Here is an 18,402-nt window from a genome sequence, read left to right as displayed (position 1 = left end):
GAGCCAGAGATGTGTAGGAATGGGAGCAAGAATGGCACTGTTTCTGGGGAAGGGAAAATACAGCTTAGAGCTGGGCACCTCTGACTGACTGACTGACCATGGCAGGAAAGCAGGGGCAGTGCAGACTGTGCCTTCTCAAAGTTGCTCTATATTTACTTACCCGACAACTTCCTCCACCCCATCCCCAACAACTGGGCTTTGCTCTCATTTATAATCCACCAAAGCATAGGCAAGCCATTGTGGCACTGCACTAGCTTTATTCAAAGAGAAAAGAAAAAAAGACACTAGGGTTATAATTGTCACAAGGAAGGGCAAAACCCAAACCAGGTACAAGGATCCCAAACAGGGAAGATATCGATAACTCTCACAAAAGTCCTGAGGCTGCTAAGTTAGTGATAACTGGAGAGTCAGCCATGAGTGATAACTTATGTGAACAAGGGTCTTTTGAGGCCAAATCTAAGAAGGCGGATGCTTTCTGGGTTTTCTGATGTAAGCAGGATGCTCATAGTAAAGATTAGAGTGTTATACTTCACCACACCCACACCCTGGGGTCATCCTTGCTTCCTTCAGGTACTGGGACAATCAGACCAAGCTGACAGGCTACATAAAGGTTCCAGAGCTAAGGGTTGGTCCCTGGTGGTGGCCCAGAATCCAAGCAGAGAAGAAAAGGACCAAGCTCAGGCCTCCTGAGTGAGGAAGCTTCCACATTTCTTTTTGGTCTTCCTCACAGTACCCTTCTAACAGAAATTACAGTTCTTCCTCTCAAGACCAATTAAGATTGACCTACCTAATATATAGAATATAAAAAAATACAGAACTTTTTGACATTCTCTCCTTTGGAAATAAAATATACATGATCCAACTATGGAAGAGGAAGAAAGGCCAAAGGCAGGGATTCCTGGCTATCCCAATACATGACACTCTCACTCCAACCTCCTCTGCAACTTATGGGTCACCAGAGCAAGGACTTTCTCCTCAGGAGAAAGGAAGGATCACAGCCCCCTGTCTCATGCTTAGGAGAAAATACAGCTACCTCAGAGGTTCATTCAACTCCGAGGGGAATTTTCAAGTAAACAAATGAAGTTGGGTCGCACCATTGGAAGGTGGGTAGGAAACATGGGATCAGTAGCGACACATGGGAAGCCCCGTCTGAAAGGCCTGTGCTCCTCCCCTCCACTCCCACTGGTGTAGGTACCCAGGAGAGTGAGGGGGATCTCCCAAACTAAAGAGGTCTGGGCAGAGATTAGAGAGAGGGGGGAAGGGCCTTGTCTTATGGCGACCTCCCCCTCAGCCTCTAGTCCCAGACAATGCTGGCAGCTGGGATTCCTAAAACCAGGAACTCATGGTTCTTGGAAAGAGCAACCTTAATACAAGAAAAATGTGCAAAAGAAAAAAATTAAATAACTCAATCCAAGCATACAAGATTAATATTCTGTCAGAGCAAGAATACTTTTTTGGGATTTCTCTCCTCCCCTCCCACCCCCGACTTCTGGAATATTCCATCTGCTCAAGTACCCAAGATAAGAGTTACACAAATCAGGGCAGAGAACTGGGAAGAATAAAGGAAGATAAAAGGGAAGGAAGTCACTACTAAAGAAAAAATAAACATAAAAAAGGTGCAAAATTGATTACCTCAGTCCTCCTTTGTCTACCCTGGGCTCCTGGGTTAAAGACATATGTGCAGCCAAAATAGAGTGTAAGGAAGAAAAACCCAACACGTCCCCTTCTTGTCACAAAACCCAAATGTGAGCCTCGGATGGTTCTGTCTGTCCAGAGGGTGCCCCTCAAAGGGAAGGGGTGGGGCAGGTCCGGAGCACAGTTTCCAGGGCAGCAGAGGTGTGTGGTGGCCGGTGGGGGGGCTGGCTTCCCGTCCACCGGAGGGCTGCTTTTCCGCTGGCAGGTGGTGCTTCCCATCCCATCCCCTCCCCGGAGGCAGACATTATAGCTGGAAGCCCTCCATGGGGGCCTCAGGCTGTTGGAAGATGAACTGCTGTTGCGTTTCATCCACTTGGGGAGCCAGGCTGCTATCATCATCTTCTACACCGAAGTAGTGCTCAATGAGGTCGAAGGCCTTCTGGTAGATGTCCTGGTTCTCGTGGCTCTGGAGAAACTCAATTTTATCCAAGCCTATGGTGGTACAAGGAAGGAGGGAGAGTCAGCTTTCATAAGTGCTTTTCTATTTTTCCTTCCCTGAGGTATGTTGCTGTTTATAAATACAAGTAATATGATCGAATCTTTATTTTTTTGACCTGAAAGAGGAAAGCCAAGATTTCCCTCCCAAACTACATAATTCCAAAGGAAAAATACCATATGTCAGTTATAAATCAGAGGTTCTAGTCCTGATTCTGCTTTTATTTTTTAAATTATTATTTTTTAAAATATATTTTTATTGATTTCAGAGAGGAAGGGAGAGGGAGATATAGAAACATCAATGATGAGAGAGAATCATTGATCAGCTGCCTCCTGCACATCCCCTACTGGGGATCGAGCCCACAATCCAGGCATGTGCCCTTGACCAGAATCGAACCTGGGCCTCTTTGGTCCGCAGGCCGATGCTCTTCTACTGAGCCAAACCAGCTAGGGCCTGATTCTGCTTTTAATTACTTCTCTGAATCTCTGAGATGAGTCCATCTTGTACTCTTGAACTTGCTATAAGCTCAGCTAAAAATATGCCTTCCAGTGCCTGGTTCTGGAGCTTTCTTTTTGCATCTGTATCATACTTACTTGCTGGGTAGAGCCCATCTGGGTAGAGCTACTGCCCCTGAGAGGAAGAAGGAACTGATGGGATAGAACCTTGCATTCAATGATGACTCTAAAACATACACCCTCACATATGTGTACTACTTTGGAGGCCTACAATCACGAGACTCTGAACTATAACCTCTCTACTTAAGTCAGAGATAATGTTGGGAAAGCACACATACCATAGGCTTCTTCGATGAGGCCACAGTAGGGATTTACTCCTGAGCCACTGCGCTTGCTCTCTTGCTCTCCAAGCCGAAGGATATTCTCCAGTCCATTGAGGGCCACTTGAACAATCTTTGAATCCATTACAGTCAGCAAGTCACAAAGGGGTTTGATGCAACCCAGTGATACCAGGTACCTGAGGACCAGAGACCAGGCAAGTTCTAAAATTAATGCAGGGCCAGGAGGGAGGGGAGAAATGAGTGGGAACCTTGAAGTTTAAAATATAAGGATGTTGCTAGGGCCGAATTTTTCTAACCAACCAATGGGAAGTTAGCGGGTCATATATTAACTCTTAGAAAAAGGAACTGCCCTGGCAATCCGCTCGGGTCCTCTCCCTGCAGCAGGGAGCTTTTCTGTAATAAACCTTTACTTTAGCTAAAAAAAAAAAAAAAAAAATTAATGCAGGGCAAGGGAGGTACTATGATGCCTATGGGTCTCCTTCGTGCATGTCAACATGCTAAGCAATCCATTCTTACTGAGCCTTTTTAAATATATATATATATATATATATATATATATATATATATATATAAATAATTGGTTTTTTTACAGAGAGGAAGGGAGAGGGAGAGAGAGCTAGAAACATCAATGAGAGAGAAACATCCATCAGCTGCCTCCTGCACACGCCCCACTGGGGATGTGCCCACAACCAAGGTACATGCCCTTGACCGGAATCGAACCTGGGACCCCCGAGTCCGCAGGCCAACGCTCTATCCACTAAGCCAAACCAGCCAGGGCCTTACTGAGTCTTTATAACCACCCATCCTTTATCTCAATCTACCTTCCCAATGCTAATGGTCTAGTTCAGCGATTTTCAACCTTTCCCACACATGAATTAATTACTAAAATTCTGTGGTACACCAAAAATATAATTTTTGCCTAACTGAAAAAATAAAAGGCATAATTTTGATTCATCCACACCAGACAGCTATTGTTGTATTGGCTGTTGTCAATTTTATTTGACAATCTAAGGGAAAAAGAGGTCAGTGCCCTTGACTAAATAGTCAGGTACTTCATGTGTTTTGTTTTTTTTTTTAACACTTTAAAAAAGATTTTAAATTGATTTTGAGAGAGAAAGGGGAGCGAGAGAGAGAGAGAGAGAGAGAGAGAGAGAGAGAGAGAGAAACATCAATAATGAGAGAGAATCATTGATCACACCCCACACTGGAGATCGAGCCCGCAATCCAGGCATGTGCCCTGATGAGGAATCAAACTGTGACCTCTGGGTTTATTGGTCGACGTTTAACCACTGAATCACACGGCCGGGCATAGTACCGCATGTTTTAAAAATTATTGTGGCACACCAGTTGAAAATCGCTGGTCTAGTTCATTGCCATGTGAAAGGCTACCATGATTCTTTCTCCTCATCTCTACTATCTCCTTGCTGTAATATTACCACTCGGAACACATCATTTCTCTGCTTAAAAGTTTGCAGAGTACAAGCTCTACAGGCATGACAATATAGACCCTCTACAATTGGCTCCTACACTTCTCTTCTAGCTCCGCTTCCCATCATTCCCTTCTAAGTACTCTACATTCCAGTCAAACATGCAAAGGTCTCCAAGTTTCTGGTTCTTGTACTTATGTTTTTCCAATCCTAAAGGCCTTTACAACCCTGTATTTATCCTTCAAAGATTAACTTAATGGCTATCCCTTTACTCCTAAAGCTTTATGTATACAGTCATGCACAGCAAAACGAAATTTTGGTCAATGACAGACTATATGATGGTCCCATAAAAATTACAATGGAGCATAAAAATTCTTATCACCTAGTGACATCGTAGCCATCATAACGTCATAGCACAACACATTAGTCACTTATTTGTGGTGATGCTGGTATAAACAAACCTACTGCACTGCCACTGTATAAAATTAAAACATACACAATTATGTACAGTACATAATACTTGATGATAATAAATGAATATGTTGCTGCTTTATGTGTTTACTATATATACTTTTTATTGTTATAAGTGTACTCTTTTTCAAGGGTGGAGGAAAAAAGGGATCCTAATATACGGTGACAGTGTAAGATGTGACTTTGGATTGTGGACACATGGTGCTGCAATAAACAGACCTTATAACATAGAAACCCACACCTGAAACCTATGTTCATGTTGACCAATGTCACCACAATAAATTCAATAAAAATAAATAAATAAAGTGTACTCTTCTGGTTATAAAAAAGTTTGCTGTCAAACAATAACTGTTATGCTGGCAGCAGCTTCACACATCTCATGTTTACCATGTTGCATCATTTTGTTTAGTATAATAATATGTAGTACTAGAGGCCTGGTGCACGAAATTCGTGCATGGGTAGGGTCCCTAGGCCTGGTCAGTGATCAGGGCCGATCAGGGCCTTCTGGCTGCTGGCTGGGGCCTTCCTTCATTCTGCACCGCCCTCTGGTGGTCAGCACACGTCATGGCGAGTGATCGAACTCAAGGTCTCCTGGTCGAACTCCCAAGGGGACACTTTGCATGTTAGCCTTTTATATATATAGATAGGCTTGTAGCCTAGATATGGAGTAGGCTAGACCATCTAGGTTCGTGAAAGTGCACTCTGTGATCTTTGCACAATGGCAAAATCCCCTAATCTTATAACATATTCTTGTCATTAAGTGGTGAATGACTGTACTGAATATATACCCCCTTACTAAGGGCAAGACACTTGCCTAATTCCCACCATTCCTACTCATATTGATAATGGAAACTAAAAAACAAAAACAAAACAAAACACACACACACACACACACACACACACACACACACAAAACTTTGTTTCTCCCAAGTATTACCCCCCAAAATGATTTCCTAAAAAAGCTGATGTGAATGAACGATATCATGGCTCTCCTTCATTTGCATGGATAACTGACAATTACATATAGTCTCTGGTGTGGAGAATGAGGTAGGAGACAGATGTCTGTATCAAAGATTTCTGTTCTCCAGGAGAGAAAAGAGGTACATGATCTATAGGTATCTAATCCAGACTCCAGTGCCACTCTAACATTTTATCAGTTAGAACCTACTGAAGCTGCCTTGCCAGTTCAGTGTTTGAGCATCGACCCATGCACCAAAAGGTTACTGGTTCCACTCCTGGTCAGGGCACATGCCTGGGTTGCAGCCTTGATCCATAGTATGGGGCATGTAGGAGGCAGCCAATCAATGACTCTCTCTCATCATTGATGTTTCTATCTCTCTCTCCCTTCCTCTCTGAAATCAATAAAAATATAATAAGCCCTAACTGTTTTGGCTCAGTGGATGGAGCATCGGCCTGCGGACTAAAAGTTCCCAGGTTCGATTCCGGTCAAGGGTATGTACCTTGGTTGTGGGCACATCCCCAATAGGAGGTGTGCAAGAGGCAGCTGATTGATGTTTCTCTCCCACCAATGTTTCTAACTATCCCTCTCCCTTCCTCTCTGTAAAAAAATCAATAAAATATATTTTAAAAATATATATATTAAGAAGGAGAGTATACATATCACTCCAGACAAGGGGGGAAAAACGTGATACCTGATCTGCTCAGGGGTTCCTCCAGATGTGGCATTGGTGATAGCCCAGGCTGCCTCTTTCCTTGTACGGAACTCTGCTTTCTGAAGAATTTCGATCAGCACAGGGAAGATGTTTGTATCTATGACAGCCTGAGAGAGGATTGGGGTGGGGATGGGAAGGAGAAAGTAAGTCACTTCAAGAAGAGAAATCAAATGCAGCCCACAAATCCGCTAAGATTTAGACCTCTTCCCTTCCTGGGAGTCTTCCTTTGTTCTTGTTATATAGATGAGAGACTACAGGGGAATCTGGCTTCCACTACACAGAATCTTTGACCCTAATTTCTAAAAGGAAACAAAATTCTTCTAAAAGCAAATATTCTACAACCTCTCATGTCCCCCTGCCTTCCCACCTGACATACCCACCCCCTGACTTCCCTCCTGCTTGTTTTACCTGTATTTGAGCCCTGTTGCCAGCAGTGATATTTGAAATAGTCCAGCAAGCTTCTTTCCGAATTGACTCCTTGGGGCTGCTCAGCAAGTGGAGGAGGCAAGGGAGTGCTGAACAGTTGAGAATGACCTAGAACACCAAAAGCATAGGCAACAAAAAAAATGGACTCAATCAAAACTTAAAACTTTTATGCATCAGAAGATATCATCAATAGAGTGGACAGGCAAATCACAGAACGGGAGAAAAATATATGCAAAACATATAACTGGTAAGAATTAATATCAAGAATATATAAAGAATTTCTACAATTCAACAACGAAGAAACAAACAACCCAATTTTAAAAATGGGCAAAGGATTTAAATAGACATTTCTCCAAAGAAGATATATAGATGGCCAAAAAGCAGATAAAAAGATGTCAAACATCACTAATCATTAGGAAATGCAAATCAAAACCACAATGAGATACCACTTTACACTTACTAGGATGACTACTATAAAAAAAAACCCAGAAAATACAAGTGTTGATAAGGATAGGATAAAACTGGAACCTGGTACCTTGAGGGTGGGAATGTAAACTGGTATGGCCACTGTGCAAAACCCTATGGTGGTTCCTTAAAATATTACACATAAATTTATCATATGATTCAATAATTCCACTTCTGGATACATATCCAAAAGAACTGAAAGCAGAGACTCAAACAGATAACTTAAACACCAATGTTCAATGCAGTATTACTCACAATAGCCAAAAGGTGAAAACAACCCAAGTGTCTATCAACAGATGCATAAAATGCATAAACAAAATGTGGTGTATGCATACAATTCAATATTACTTACACATAAAAAACAATGAAGGTCTGACACATACTATAATATGAATGAACCTCAAAGACATTATGCTAAGTGAAATAAGGTGACACAAAAGGACAAATATATATGGTTCCACTTATATGAGGTACCTAGAGTAGTCAAACTCACGAAGAAAGTAGTATTGTGGTTACCAGGGGTTGGGGGGAGGAGGAAACGGGGAGTTATTATTTAATGGGTAGAGTTTCAGTTTGAAATTATGAAAAAACTAGAGGCCCGATGCATGAAATTCGTGCAAGAGTAGGACTTCCTTCCCCTGGCTGCCGGCACCAGCTTCCCAATGATACCTGGGATCTGGGCTTCCCTCCAGCTGCCGGCAGGCACCCGGGACCCAGGACCCGGGCTTCCCCAGCTTCCCTCGCAGCCCTGGCTTCATCTGGAAGGACATCTGGTCTAATTAGCATATTATGCTTTTATTATTATAGATTGTGAAAATGGATGGTGATGATGGTTGAATAACAATGTGAATGTACTTAATGACACCAGTAAATTTTATGTATGAATATTTGCTTACACACGCACACATAAGAATGGCCTAGAAAATGAGTGTGGGTTTGATCACCTATAAAAAACTGTCAAGAATCCCACAGAATTATGCCCACTACTCAAGACTCAAAGAATACCCAGATCTCTAACCTTTGAACAGAAGAGAATCTGTTTACTGTGCCCTCCTTGTCTAGATTAACAGGAGGTAGTGTCCCTATCTATATAGGATCCTAAGGTCTATGAAGTAGGGGTAAGGTTTCATAGCTTTTAATATCTCGAAAGGAACAGAACTCAAAAACTGTTAACAATTAGCTTACAATGTCCCAGGTACTGAGTTAGGTTAATTTAATGTTCCTTCAAAAGCACAGAATGAATGATAATTTGCTTCCCATTTATAGAAAAAAAATGAAGGCAACCAAGTTGCGCATGATCATATAGCAAGTGGCAGAGTTGGAAATTTTCACCCAAGCCCATGCTTTCTCTCCTAGTCTATGCTGCCTCCCATCAGCTTTGTCCATAGGCAGCTCTCTTCTTCCTTACCTGGGTTTGGATATCATCCCCAGTGACGATGTTACCCACAGCTCTCAAGGCAGGAGAAGCCACTTTGTAATCATTATGCCTGCAGAGGAGGGAGAACTGGTGAGTGAAGGACAGTACATAGTACTCAGCCCTGCTGACCACCAAGCCTGACAGCACTCTCATGGCTCCAGATCTTGGGAGAGGGCAGCAGTTCTTTAGTCTGAGCTTGGAAAAGGTTAGGGAATCTGTACCCTTTCTGAGACCACTCACATTAGAAGCTCTACCAATCTCCTGCAGACTCCAGAGTCTATGACTGCCTGGATCTTCTCATTGGGGCCATCAGACAAATAAGAAAGGGCCCAGCAAGCATCTGCCAGCAAATCTGAGTCACTGCTGAAGAGTAGGCGAGACAGCACAGGCAAACAAGGGGAGACCTGTTGGAAGCAGAGTGAGAGGGACACACAGGGGGATAGTTACAACAGCTCTACTACTACCAACACCGCTGTCCCCGCCTCTATGTACTGCTGTGCCCTGGACATCCCTACAACATTAAGCCATCAGGCCTAGCTTTTCACTTTCTCATCCATGCACACAAGATTACCTATTTCATTGACAATAGCCTTTTTCAGTCTCCCATGGATTGAGAGACTCACAGGAGTTCTCCAAAGACTTGAAAACTCCCACATAAAAATTCATCCACTTGCCCTAACTGGTTTGGCTCAGTGGATAGAGCGTCGGCCTGTGGACTGATGGGTCCCAGGTTCGATTCCAGTCAAGGGCATGTACCCTGGTTGCGGGCACATCCCCAGTAGGAGGTGTGCAGGAAGCAGCTAGTCAATGTTTCTCTCTCATCGATGTTTCTGGCTCTCTATCCCTCTCCCTTCCTCTCTGTATAAAATCAATAAAATATATTTTAAAAAAAATTCATCCACTTGAAGGAACCTACTATCCCTCAGGAACCAGTAAGACACTCTCTCACCATTGCAAACTCTGGAGGTGGGTTCTTCCCTCGGCAGAGGTTTGACAGGGCCCAGACTGCATTCCGTGTCATTGTCAATCGTGTGGATTTTGTAAGGAGCCTGAAAGAAAAAGAAAAGCCAGATCCTGAGCAATGATGTCCTTGGCATAGGGTTGTTGCCAATGGACCCCAAGAGCAAATCAATCAGATCCCTAAGACTCTAGCAGCCACGGTTTCTTCTTACCCATAGACCTAAGGTAATAGCCTGTTTGTGCTGGGAGGCCAACCTGCATGCTCAGAGGATTATGATATGAGATTGTGATCTCTGAAGAACAGTTCATCCATTTATTTGGTTTAAATGTAATGTAGCTCTACTTTAAGGGTTAGCGTGAGGGATGGGGAAAGGATCCAGATGACCTTTCATGGGGACTCTGACCTGAGGTTTACAACAGAGCTTTCCAATGACTCGATGCATAAACCCATAGCAAATCAATGTATTCTGCAGAGAAGGCTGGATTTTCCAAGATGAGCTAATCCTGCTTCTCTTCCTGGCTCAAAAATGAGGCAGGTATGACCAACATAAGATTTCACGGTGCCATGAAGTGTGGAAGCGCAAGATCCGCCTTGGTGCAGACCAGCAACACAATCTTCATGCTCTTAATGATACTTTTTACTTTGGCAATCAAAATGTACTTTTTATATTTACTTACCATCTTGAGGTAAGTTCCCCCAAAAGAACTACCATATGGCTGCCCTACAGATGTCTCAGGTGCAGGTGATCAGTAATTACTCACGTTAACAAAGGATTAAGGATGGAACAGTTCAAGACGTAATCTCGGCAGACGGAGCTGTCTCCAGCTATGTTTCCCAGTGCCCAGACTGCCTGAAAAGGGGTGATGAAACGGTCATCCACAGAGCCTAGTGGTTTCTTTGCGTACTTTATACTTACAACCATAGTATACCCACCAATAATCAGATGAAAACCATATCAAGGCCCAAGACACACTAAATAAGCTCAGGTGCCATCTCTGTTGACTCTTTTTTTAATGTAGTTTTGTTTGTTTGTTTCATACTCACACAAGGATATATTTTTAATTGATTAAAAAAATTTTTTTTTAGAGGGGAAGAAACATCGATATGAGAGAGAAATATTGACTGGTTGCCTCCCCTACACACCCTACCTGGGATTGAACCCGAAACCCAAGTATGTGCCCCTACTAGGAATCAAACCCACAACCTTTTGGCATATTGGATGATGCTCCAACCCAGCCAGGGCCCTTTTGGTGTCTTTTATGAGCACTTGCTCTATGAGGGCCTTTATTCTGAGAGTTCCTGGCTTAGTGGCAAAGACAGGCTGACCTCTGTATTGCAGCCAGAGAAGCCTAACCAAGACCTTTCTAGCCCCACCCCCTACAAAAGGCGAAAGTGATTGAAAAGGTGCACTCTTGTATTCTCACATTCTTACTGTTAATGGAGGGGGGAAAAAATCCCAGTACCACTCTCTACTTCTAGCCAACCAGGAAATATCCAGTGGAAGAAATGGAAGTTGTGTCTTTATCTCTATGATCTGTAGCTACTGAGAAATGGGTACAGGGGTATCTTTTCTCCACTACCACCTCTGATGTCAAATAGGTGGAGTTTTTCCACACCAACAACTAATTATCTGACACCAAGTGCCCAACAAGTCAACTAAATTCTAACACTAACTCTTGGAGTTAGCGCAAACCCTACAGGTTAAAGCTCAGTCCACAACACTGCCTCCACTTTAGACACTAGGCACCACCCACTGGCTATAAATTTGAGAGTTCCCATAATCCTCTTCTCAGGTTCAATAATTCACTAAAGGTTTACAGAACTCAGGGAAACACTTTAGTTACATTTACCAGTTTATTATAATGGCTACAACTCAGGAAGAGCTAAATGAGAGATGTATAGGGCAAGGTATGGGGTGAGGAGTGGGGGTGTCACAGAGCTTCCATGCCCTCTCCAGGCTTCCCATCTTCCCAGCATATTGATGTGTTCACCAATCTGGGAGCTCTCTAAATAATCACTGTTCAAGAGTTTTTATAACCCAATCTCTAGCTCTCCTAACCTTCCTGGGGAGGTTGGGGTGGATGGGTGGGGAAGGTTTTGGGAGTTGGGGCTGAGAATTCCCACCCTCTAATCCTATGTTTGGTCATTCTGATGACCAGCCACCCCTCCCTCCCAATCCTGAGATTAAGGAGCCACATCCTGAACCATCTCATTAGCATAGACTCAGGTATGTTCCAAAAGGGCTTATCTACACTAATAAAAGAGAAACATGCAAATTGACTGCACCTCCGCTACACCCACAAGCCAATCAGGAGCGAGTATGCAAATTAACCCAACCAAGATGGTTACAGCCATGAAGAGAGCAGGAGGCTTGGGTTTCCCTGGCGATGGAGGAAGCCAAGCTTCCTGGCCAGCCCTGGCCTCCGCTCAAGGCTACAGTTTCAATTATAGAAGATAAATAAATCCCAGATACCAGAGCCTCTGCTTGGGTCACCGGGGGGCGTGGCCGGCCTGCAAACCACCACAGGCCCCTCGCCCAGGTCGCCCCACACCCCAAGGGAACCCCCACCCTGATCCGGGACACTCTTCAGGGCAAACCAACTGGCCCCCACCGTGCACCAGGCCTCTATCCTATCTAATAAAAGAGTAATATGCAAATTGACCCTTACTCCAACACACAAGATGGCTGCCCCCATGTGGACACAAAATGGCCAGCAGGGGAGGGCAGTTTGGAGGGACCAGGCCTGCAAGGGAGGGCAGTTGGGGGCAATCAAGCCTGCAGGGGAGGGCAGTTAGGGGTGACCAGGCTGGCAGAGGAGGGAAGTTGGGGGGGACCCAGGCCTGCAGGGGAGAGCAATTGGGGGGACCAGGCCTGCAGGGGAGGGCAGTTGGGGGGGGGGACCAGGCCTGCAGGGGAGGGCAGTTGGGGGGGACCAGGCCTGCAGGGGAGGGCAGTTGGGGAGGACCAGGCCTGCAGGGGAGGGAAGTTAGGGATGATCAGGCCTGCAGGGGAGGGCAGTTAGGGGCAATCAGGCTGGCCGGGGAACAGTTAAGCATCAGTCAGGCTGGCAGGGGAGTAATTAGGGGGTGATCAGGCTTGGCAGGCAGAAGCGGTTAGGGGCAATTAGGAAGGCAGGCAGGTGAGCAGTTAGGAGCCAGCAGTCTTGGATTGTGTGAGGGATCGCAGATTGGAGAGGGTGCAGTCTGGGCTGAGGGACAAACCCCCATTCGTGCACCGGGCCTCTAGTCTATGTATATAAAAGCCTAAGCAACCATTATGACTGGTCACTATGACACGCACTGACCACCAGGGGGCATATGCTCAACACAGGAGCTGCCCCCTAGTGGTCAGTGCACTCCCACAGCCAACCTCCTGCAGTCCCTGTCCCCGGCTGGCCAGCTGGCCCTGAGTGGTGGGGAGGGACCCCACCCATGCACGAATGCGTGCGCCGGCCTCTAGTTATAAATAACAAAAGACACTACTATCACTTAAAAAATGTGAAGGATTTTAGGAGCTTTTTGCCAGAACTGGAGGCAAAGACCAAATATATTTTGTATTATACCACAGGTACTATCAAGAATTAAGCCAGCCTTGGCTGGTGGGTTGCTCTGTTGGGCATTGTCCAGGGCACCAAAAGGTTGCCAGCTCGATTTCCACTGGGGTTTCTGACTCAATCCCTGGTAGGGGGCAGCAAGGGGCAGCTGATTGATGTTTTGCTTTCACATAAATGTTTCTGCTGCCCGTTCCCACCCCCCCCACTTCCCTTCTCTAAAAAAAAAAAAATCAATTAAAAATATCTTTTTTTAAAAAAGAATTAAGCCAAATCTGAGCATTACCTGTTCCTGTACATCCTCAAAGTCCGAGTTAAGCAGCTCTATAAAAATGGGGACAGCCCCTGCTTCAATGACAATTTTGGTCTGCTGAGAGGTTCCAGAGGCAATGTTCGTTAGAGCCCAGGCAGCTTCAAACTGAAAGTGAGATTAAACCATTATTGAGAAGTCATTCCAGACAGGGCAGCCATGCCTACCAGCTTGCTCAGGCAGTAAGCCTCTTGTTCCTGACTAAAATAAATAAAAAATAAATAAATAAATAAATAAATAAATAAATAAAAACACAGGCCTTTTCCACTCCCCCTTTAAATGGTAGGAAGAGGTATTGGCAGTGACATAACAGAATGGGAAGCCAGAAGTGGGCCTCAGTGGTCCAGGTCCTGACCTGCACTACCACCGCACCAATTAGTCCTTTAGCAAATCATTTTTTTATTTCCCAAGCTTCACTTTCTTTATACTGAAACTAGGATTAAAGTGTGCTGGATCTCTCAAAGTCCCTTTCAGCCAAGTTTCTAGCAAGTTCTAACAGATTGACTCACCAACCATTTCTGAGAAGTAAAATCCAGAAGCTAAATAATTTGCCTCAGGTCACACAGGTAATGTGGAAGCGAACTAGAACCTCTGATTTATAAATGAACAATCCGAAATATTCTGGTATCTTTTCTTTGAGATTATTTTAGAGAAGAGATCTGGGGTCTCTTATTTGAGGCTAAGACTTCTGAGCAACAGATAGCTTCTCTTAAATGTTTCCTCACATTACTTGTCTATTTCCTGAGAGACGTGTCTATAGAAACATCCCACTGCAATTTCTTTGAAGGAGGGCTTTCATCGGATACCATTCCATCCCAGATCTCACCTGTAATGTACAATTCTCATTCCTCTTCAGAAACTCCACAAACCGATCCACCACTCCTGGTGTGTTGATAACTTCATCTATTGGAGGGCTAGGCTCTGGAAGAGGGAGAAAGGAAGAAGAGGAAAAGTCAGGATAGGCTTTGGCTGATGCATCCACTGGGGTCAACTCATCATCCTTCCTAGGTACTCCTGACCATCCTTATAAGCATGCTTAAACTCCTTTTGGGTGAGGTGGTTTTTTAACAACAGTTGGTCATCTCTGAACTGTATGAAGCAGCTGGGATGCTAAAGAGTAAAGCCTATCCTAATTTAAGTATACTCACCTTTGGCTTATTGAACCTAAGCAAGTATGTAACCTTACTTACCTAAGCAAGTAAGGAAGGAAGGAAGAGAAGAGAAGAAAGCTCAAGGGATGACCAACCCTCATCTACACATTTTCCTTCTAAGACCAGAATTCCTTTCTTGGGAGAGCTGCTTAATATACTCAGACAAGAAGTATTTTTACTATCACATTTTTACTGAGCATGAACAATGTGCCCGACACAGTTCTAGATACTGAGGACAAAACCAAAAGTCTCTGTTCTCATAGAGCTTACATACTAGTGAGGAGAGAGATTCTATTGATAGAAGATAATAAATATAACGAGGAAAAAAAGAATAGGTTGGGCCAGGTAAAAAGATTAAAAATGCCAAGGGTTGGGAGATAGCCTATAATTTTAAATAGGATATCAGGGTAGGCTTCATCGAGAAGGTAGGATGTGATTCACAGAAGTGAGGGAGTTGTCACACAGATATGTCAAGTAGAGGGTATCAGGTAGAAGGAATAGCCAGCACAAAGGTAAAAATGTGCCTGGATTATCTAAACACCAAAGCAGAATGAGTGAAGGTGGGTAGGTTGATGAAGTCAGTGAGAAGAAACAAGACACTAAATCATGTAGGTGGTCTCTTTGGGGGAGGGCCAAGCTTTGTACCTTTAGAGAGCAGTTTCCGGAATTTCTGTGTGGTTGCTAACTGCAGGTCAGAGTCATCAGAAAAGAGCATCTCTACCATCTCTCTTGTGATCACACTCTCCTAGAATATAAAACAGGTTCAAGGCTTTGCAAACCAACACTAGAGTCAGACATGAGCACATAATCCTGTGTGGCATCCTACTTTGTAAAGAGTTGAGGGCAAGAGGACAGCATAACAGACAGACTCAGGAGAATGCGCGGGTTTAATCCATGGCTGCTTCAAGTCAGGACATTTGAAAAATAATTCCTAACTTTTGAGGCAACTGATGGCTTCCTTTGTGTTTCCTAAGGTGTCTCTATCAGAGATAAATCCTTGTTGTCTCTTAAAGCTGACCAACTACAAAAGGGCCCGTGGAAGGAAGAGCTTTGCATGGTTGTGAGCAAAACTACTAGATGATGTGAACTGCCCAATTTCTGTTCTGTAGAAGCAGGTACTTCCCAGGCCTGCCTGAAGCAAGGGCCTTACCCCAGTGGTAGAGCTCACGTAGGAGTCCATGAGGAGACTATCAAACATGGCAGCTTCTTCATTAATCATCTCCACATTTCTCCGTTTAAATAGCTGCAAGTGAAGAGAAGAGATGATGATAAGACTATTCACTGAAACAAAAACAACATCAACAAAGAATAACCTAATGTTAAATTATGGCAAAACTGTCAAGGAAATGCTAGCATAGTTGAGAAAATGCCAAGTTTAACATACTGACACAGAAAGATATTCAAGAGCTTTACTTTCTATTTTATCTATTTTCATTTTTATTAGCAAAAAAATCTTTAAAGATTCTAATGTCCTTTGTATAAAAGGTGAAGAGTACAAAGGCTTTGAAGGAATAATGGTAAAAGCAAGAGGGTAGGCAAAAGCAGGTTAGGTTTGGGCAAGGCACCAATTTAGTGGGTGTGTGAAAGAGCATAAATGATGAGGTATTAATATACTCTTAGTCCTAAGGAGACTTACAAAGAATGGACACAGGAAAGAGAAATAAGGCAGCCCAGAATAGCGGATGAACCTCTTAAAGGTCAGGCTTAGAGGTAGGCTTGAAGGCCAAGCCTAACACTGACTTTAGGGTAAGAAGAGAGAAGGCACTAAATAAGGGGCTAGAACCAAAATGTTATATTGAAGACAGAAATGATGCTGCTAAGTTATTCTAAATTATGAAAAAAGAATAAGAAATTGATTTTTCTCTTTCTCAAAGCTTCCAACATTTCTTTACAACAAAGGAAACTATCAAACATGGCAGCTTAGCTACTTTCCTAAAGGGAGGGTGAGAGTGCAAGGTGGAGGCCAATCATGGCAGCTGGATCTTTTCTCTGAACAATATGTTTAAGAATACTCTGGGCCCTGGCCAGATGGCTCAACTGGTAAGAGTGTTGTCCCAATATGCCAAGGTTGTGGGTTTGATCCCCAGACATGGCACATAAGAATCAACCAATGGTCCTGGTAGGTGTAGTCCAGTGGTTAGAGTACCAAAGGGTCACCCATCAATCATGATTAAGGGCATGTACCTGTGTTGCAGGTTCTATCCCTGGCCCCAGTTGGGGCGTGTGCAGGAGGCAACCAAGTGATGTGTCTCTCTCACATAGATCTTTCTCTCTTTCTCTCTTTCCTGTCCCTCCCTTCTAATCTCTCTCTCTCTCTCTCTCTTTTTTTTTTATAATATATTTTTATTGATTTCAGAGAGGAAGGGAGAGGGAGATATAGAAACATCAATGATGAGAGAGAATCATTGATCAGCTGCCTCCTGCATGTCCCCTACTGGGGATCGAGCCCACAATCCAGGCATGTGCCCTTGACCAGAATCGAACATGGGCCTCTTTGGTCCGCAGGCCGACGCTCTTCCACTGAGCCAAACCAGCTAGGGCTCTAATCTCTCTCTTAAAAAAAAAAAAAATCAATGAAAAATATCCTTGGGGAGCCCGGCCAGCATGGCTCAGTGGATGAGTGTTGACCTATGAACCAGGAGGTCATGGTTCATATCCCAGTCAGGGCATATGCCCAGGTTCCAGGCTTGATCCCCAGTGTGGGGCGCACAGGAAGTAGCCAATCAATGACGGTCTCTCATCATTGATATTTCTATCTCCCTCTCCCCTCCTCTCTGAAATAAAAAAATATAAGTGGAACAAATTGATGTTTCTCTCTCAACACACATAAAAGAATAAATTTGAAAAATAAAGAATACTTGGGTTACTCACTTGTTGCTCCCGCTTCTGCTTCCGAAGCTGAATGCCCTCTTCCTCTCTTCTCCGCCTCATTTCCTCAGGGTTTAGGGCATTGTTCTTATAGCTCTTCATCCGATAATTGTCTTTCCCTGGGCTTGCCATGGTCTCTAGAAGAAGAGAAGATACAAACACATTGGCAAAGGCTCTTAAGAAGACATTTCCTTTTCCCTGGGCTCCTGTCTCTACCCACCCGCCCTTACTCAGGAAAACCACACTTTCTCAAGGAAGCACAATAATCTCATTAAGCACACTTGACACCTCTACCACCACCAACACAGTTTCCTTTAATCATAATAAGCTGGTTAAATTAAGTGTAATTATAGCAATTAATATAAACGTAATAGTTGAATGTGTAGGCCCTGGAGGCATTTTGTGAGGGTTCAAATTCCGGCTCTTTGCTTTTTAACTGTGCAAACCTTCAATAAGTTGCTTTAGCCTCTATGCTGTAGGATCTTATCTTTAAAACAGGGACATAATAGTTCCTACTTCATAGAGTTGTTAGAAAAGTGCCCTTGCCAGGCAGTTCAGTTGGTTAGAGTGTCAGCCCAATATGCCAAGGTTGTGGGTTTGATCCTCAGTCAGGGTACATACAAGAATCAACCAATGAATTCATAAATAAACAGAACAAAAAAATCAATGTTCAAATCAAATAAAAAAAAGAGAGAGAAAAATAGGTTAATACATGTGAAGTACTTAGAACATAATATGGTAAATGCTCATAAGCT

The 18,402-nt window shown here is 43.7% G+C and overlaps 1 protein-coding gene across 4 annotated transcripts in view; it reads right to left on the bottom strand.

The window, feature by feature from the left end:
• Window positions 1–1,409: 1,409 nt before the first annotated feature.
• The window catches only part of KPNA6 (karyopherin subunit alpha 6), a 38,847-nt gene continuing 21,854 nt past the window's right edge, over window positions 1,410–18,402 (bottom strand). For 3 of the 4 annotated variants that reach the window (XM_008157018.3, XM_028133279.2, XM_008157015.3), the window contains exons 2-14: window positions 17,651–17,784; window positions 15,930–16,022; window positions 15,425–15,524; window positions 14,455–14,549; window positions 13,605–13,736; window positions 10,529–10,617; window positions 9,756–9,855; window positions 9,047–9,210; window positions 8,798–8,876; window positions 6,907–7,032; window positions 6,478–6,605; window positions 2,925–3,103; window positions 1,410–2,127 (exon numbers count right to left, since the gene is read on the bottom strand). In XM_008157018.3, the coding sequence (XP_008155240.1) occupies window positions 1,940–2,127; window positions 2,925–3,103; window positions 6,478–6,605; window positions 6,907–7,032; window positions 8,798–8,876; window positions 9,047–9,210; window positions 9,756–9,855; window positions 10,529–10,617; window positions 13,605–13,736; window positions 14,455–14,549; window positions 15,425–15,524; window positions 15,930–16,022; window positions 17,651–17,784 (1,607 nt within the window). In that variant the 3' untranslated portion in view covers window positions 1,410–1,939. The remainder of the gene's footprint in view (window positions 2,128–2,924; window positions 3,104–6,477; window positions 6,606–6,906; window positions 7,033–8,797; window positions 8,877–9,046; window positions 9,211–9,755; window positions 9,856–10,528; window positions 10,618–13,604; window positions 13,737–14,454; window positions 14,550–15,424; window positions 15,525–15,929; window positions 16,023–17,650; window positions 17,785–18,402) is intronic. The other variant, XM_054720393.1, reaches the window with a different exon arrangement.

The sequence above is a fragment of the Eptesicus fuscus genome, chromosome 9 (genome assembly GCF_027574615.1).
Source record: "Eptesicus fuscus isolate TK198812 chromosome 9, DD_ASM_mEF_20220401, whole genome shotgun sequence".
Lineage (NCBI taxonomy): Eukaryota > Metazoa > Chordata > Mammalia > Chiroptera > Vespertilionidae > Eptesicus > Eptesicus fuscus.
The sequence above is the reverse complement of the archived record's forward strand: the minus strand, read 5'-3'. Positions and strand labels throughout refer to the sequence as shown.